At 34.0% G+C, this 4,440-nt stretch overlaps 1 protein-coding gene across 1 annotated transcript; it reads right to left on the bottom strand.

Annotated features, from left to right (window-relative positions):
• Nucleotides 1-1,792: 1,792 nt before the first annotated feature.
• Nucleotides 1,793-4,401, bottom strand: LOC125852008 (putative disease resistance protein RGA1). The gene is made up of 2 exons (XM_049531730.1): nucleotides 2,560-4,401; nucleotides 1,793-1,933 (listed from the first exon to the last, which is right to left on the bottom strand). Exons 1-2 carry the CDS (start codon nucleotides 4,399-4,401, stop codon nucleotides 1,793-1,795), a joined length of 1,983 nt encoding a protein of 660 aa, XP_049387687.1.
• Nucleotides 4,402-4,440: the final 39 nt, after the last annotated feature.

The following is a 4,440-nucleotide window of genomic DNA, read 5'->3' as shown; positions in this document are numbered from 1 at the left end:
TGCTAAAACCAAGAAGAGTTGAACAGCAAAAGGGTAGTTGCAGGTAAATGTAACGCACCTTTGTTTTTGTGAATGCCGAAAAAAAGAGTATATTTTATCTTGTTGTTATTTGTGATGCAAGAAAAACGAGGATAAAACTAAAAAGTAAAAGGTATGATGAAGAAAGTGGGGATCCGAGAAAGTTGAGATTGGGTCATAAGAGAAGACAGAGGTGACGCCAATTATGGACGTATTATTGAATCTATTATAATTTTATATTTGAACGGTCCCTTAGTTTTTTTCTCTTTCCTATCTATACAGATAAAGCTTTTTTTATTTTTTTTTATTTTATGAAATTCGCTTTTGTTAGAAAGTTTTTTATCTCCTATGTTCTAATGTGGAATATTATGGGCAACTTTTTTAAGCCGTATAAAATTTATAATTTCAAAAATATCAATAGTAAAGTTAGTATAGTAAATATATTTTTAATAAACATTTTCTTAAGGATGTATTAGGTTAATCTGGATCGAGTAAAATAAATCGAGGAAGTACATGTTAGACATGGATGAATGTTTTTGATTTTATTGTTAATGATTTAATCAAATAGTTTAGATAATAAGATTTATAATAAAGTCTTAATATTACTAACTAAATATTTGTTAATTAAAGTATTTTTACAAAAATAATAATTTACCATTCTATTTACTTTCATAGTTAAAAAAACTACAGCTCGTTGTCACCTATCATTATTAATTATCAATAATTTAATCAATGTTGTCAATCATCAAAGTTATTCATAATCATCGTTAGCCATTATTCATAATTGTCATTATCTTCAATTACTGTCGATATCCATAACTATTGATCGACCATTATCATCCCCATTAGCTATTAAATACAACCATTACCAATAGACAATAATCAACATCATCTCCAATGTACATTTAAAATCATCATAGCTAGCCATTACCAATGGATGTATAATTTCTTAAAATTATTTTGATACAATATTAAATCGATTTATTATGTTATTTTAATTCTTCTTAAGATTACTAGATGAGTGCTAGTTCAAAAGTGTGTCTTAAAAATTTCACTTTTAAAAGTTTAAATTTTTCAATTCACCATGTTAGAGTTACCTAAAGGAAATATTTGAACATTAATACCTGATATAGAAATTTCACTTGTAAATTTTTTGAATTTCAATATACTATGCTGGAGTCTTCATATTTTAGTTAAAGTCATTTTTGTACAAATTTTATTTCCTCATTAAATACAGCTAAATTAGCACAATCTTTTAAACGATACATAAATATAGATAAGCGTCACGCGATTTAAAATGTCTTTTTACCCATTTTTTTTTAAAGTATCACTTTCTGCCCACAAACAATTAGCTTTTACAAATTCAAGATGGGGACAACAATTTCTTTTAAAAGTTTAAAAAGACTAGAAAAAAAAATTAAAGAAGGAAAAAGACAAAACTTGTATCATGATGATGCACGTACTGTGTTATTGCAAGGAAAAGTAAATTTTCTGACAAGAAAGAATATAATTGACTCATAAGCCAAAAGAAAACAAATTTAGATAAGAATTTAAACCCTTTTCATTTGTAAAGTCAAAAGTGCCTACTGGGATTAGCAAACACTTTGCAGAAACATTGATACTTTGGGTCCTCACTAAGTAAAATCATGTGTCCCATTTTCAAGTAATTTGTTACCAATTTGGCATCATGGAATTGGCCACGCCAAAATTGGGACTCCGCTGTTGAGTTCCATCCACAATGTGATAGAAATCCACCAGTTCCATCCCTTTATTATCATTCCTCTGTTTCAGGCAATCCAGGAAGAATTCGAATCTCACCATGATTTTTCCATCCGACAAACTCCATTGCAGCACCAGAAGTGAAGAAAGAGACAACAGGTATGTCAAATTTCATGAAAATTTGCTCGCGTATTCCCTTCCGAAACACTCAACCACTGTTAGCCAATAATTACAACATTAACAAGTATAATACAAATAGTTGATTTGCTTCCAAAAGAAAATGACATCCAATGAGAGACACACAAACAAAACAATTACAAATAACTCAATGATATATACTCAGATTGTTTATGGGAGCGATTAAAATTTCACAATAATAATATAACTTATTATATATCAATAAGCTGGGCAGAATAATAATATAACTTATTATATATCAATAAGCTGGGTGCTGTTCTAAGAAACTATTTTAGTGGTGTGGAATTAAACCAGCATTCCCTCTCAACAAATTAATTAACGTCAACAAGTTTTCAGCGGGGAAATAAGATACCAAAGCCAAAATAATTAAATAACTTATAAGGGAGGGACAGAACGTGAGAACACAAAAAATAGTGATAGCATTGCTTTCTGATGCCCAATTCATATTGAAATAAATATTTACTTACAGAGATTAGGAATGTGAGCAATTTTGTGCCAGTCTTGTCCTATTCCCCTCTCACACCGCTCGAACACTATTGGACATCGACTAATTATTAAAGTTGTTAGGGCTGTTAGGTGCTGCAATCCCTCCAGTATACATTTTAGCATCAGACAGTTACTGACAGACAACTCAGTGAGTGAAGTTAAACCTTTCACCCCTTCCTCTGGGAGACTCTCTAGTGCTTCACAATATTCAATTTGCAGACTATTCAAAGCATTGAGACTAGCCAGGCAGGTAGGCAGCTCTTTGAGATTCTTGAAGTCAGAGATAGTCAAGTCTTTGAGATTTGCAAGGTTTTTGAACATCTCTTCTGGGAGTGAAGTAGTTTCATAGTTACTGCTAATGTAGAGGGAAGTAAGAGCCCTGAGATTAGATATGGAATTGAAACCTATTGCATCTGACTTGTCCCCATGAACTACCAATTTCTTGACAGAAGAAAGGGTCGGAATAACAAACACAGGGCACCACTGAATTATCATCTCTTCAAGCACAGGGAATTGCTCTTCTCCTTCCTTTTTCAGCAATCCTTTCAGATTACCAAAGTCCCATATAGCAAGTTTCCTCAAGGATGGAAACCTTATTCTTGTGGGGAATCCAGAATGAACATCAATATCCTCTTCTTCAACATACTCCACATCCGCAGACCCCCAGTGTAACATTAGACTTTCTAGACAAGGCAGCTCACCAAAGGGTGGTAAGCAAGAGCAGTTTTCACAACCTCTAATTGTAATAGAGACAACATTTCTCAAAACTGAGTGATTTATCCAATTAGGGAAACGGAATCCTCTGAAGCCACTGATCGTTAAAGAAGTCAGATTGGGGTGTGGTTTGAGAGCTTCAAGCACTTTGACTTCTTCTGATTCATATCTATATGGTTCATCCCAACTCATGCTTAAAGAATGCAGATTCTCTTTTGCAGATAAAGTGGCTTCTTTTGCATCTTTATCATTCTTCACTCTCTCAAGATGCGAGATTTTAATCGAGCCATAAAGATTTAGGCTTCCTAGTTCACCAAGTTGATAACCTTTCCTCTCGCCCACTACAAAGCAAGCTAGAGTCTTAAGACATGTCAAAGATCCTATCCTTGGTGGCATAGATTTCAATAAATAGTTATCAAGTAAAAGATTTCGGAGATTAACAAGTTTACTTGTTTGTTTTGGCAAACAACAAAGTGACAGGCAATCCTGTAGATCAAGAGTCTGCAGATTTTGAAGCTTGCATAACTGCTCTGGAAGACTACGAATTCTACCATTGTCAGACAAGTCCAGGTATCTTAAATGTACTAGATCCCCAATGGAAGACGGTAACTGCTTAAGTTCTAATTTACTTAGATTAAGCACTCTTAACGAGATAAACTTTTTCAAGGGGGAAGGAGGGTAAGAAGACACCACTTGAGCAAAACCAATGGACATCTTATGTGAGTAACCTTTGGCATTTATTTCGCGGATATTGCTGCCTGATGTGCAAGCTGTAAACAGAGATGTAGCCATATCATGGATGAGATCATGCATACTGAAATAAGTTTTACCAGATTTAACTTCAATCTCTTGGAAGAAAGACCTCAAGTATAATTCATTCCATACTTCATTACCCACATCCTCTAGCTCCATGTTTCCTTTTGATAAAAGAAAACCATGTGCCATCCAGAAAGCAATTAGCTTTTCTTTTTTCATTTCGGTGTCCTTTGGGAACACCGCACAATACACAAAGCATTGTCTCAAATCAAGTGGAAGATGATGATAACTCAGTCTCAGGGCAGACAGAATAGAACTTTCATCTTGAGGTAAATTCCAAATCTCGCTATCTCTCACATGTTCCCATTCTCTTTCTTCTCTCTTGAAGCGCAAAATACCTCCAAGAGTCTTGGCTGCTAGAGGCACCCCACCACATTTTTTCACAATCTCCTTTCCGATAGCCACAAGGTTAGGATTTATTTCTTCTTGGTATCCAAATGCACGTTGCATGAGCAACAACCAACAGTCTTCTTGGGACAGATTTGACAA

The sequence above is a fragment of the Solanum stenotomum genome, unplaced genomic scaffold (genome assembly GCF_019186545.1).
Source record: "Solanum stenotomum isolate F172 unplaced genomic scaffold, ASM1918654v1 scaffold31565, whole genome shotgun sequence".
Lineage (NCBI taxonomy): Eukaryota > Viridiplantae > Streptophyta > Magnoliopsida > Solanales > Solanaceae > Solanum > Solanum stenotomum.
Note: the sequence above shows the minus strand (reverse complement) of the source record. Positions and strands in the feature narration are given on the sequence as shown.

What these genes read in the sequence shown, in the direction of transcription:
- LOC125852008 (XM_049531730.1), bottom strand. Translation starts at nt 4,401, where the DNA reads ATGCAACGTGCATTTGGATACCAAGAAGAAATAAATCCTAACCTTGTG. An exon ending in CTTCACTCACTGAGTTGTCT is followed by an intron (nt 1,934 to 2,559) that starts GTCAGTAACTGT and finishes GTGTTTCGGAAG; the next exon opens with GGAATACGCGAGCAAATTTT.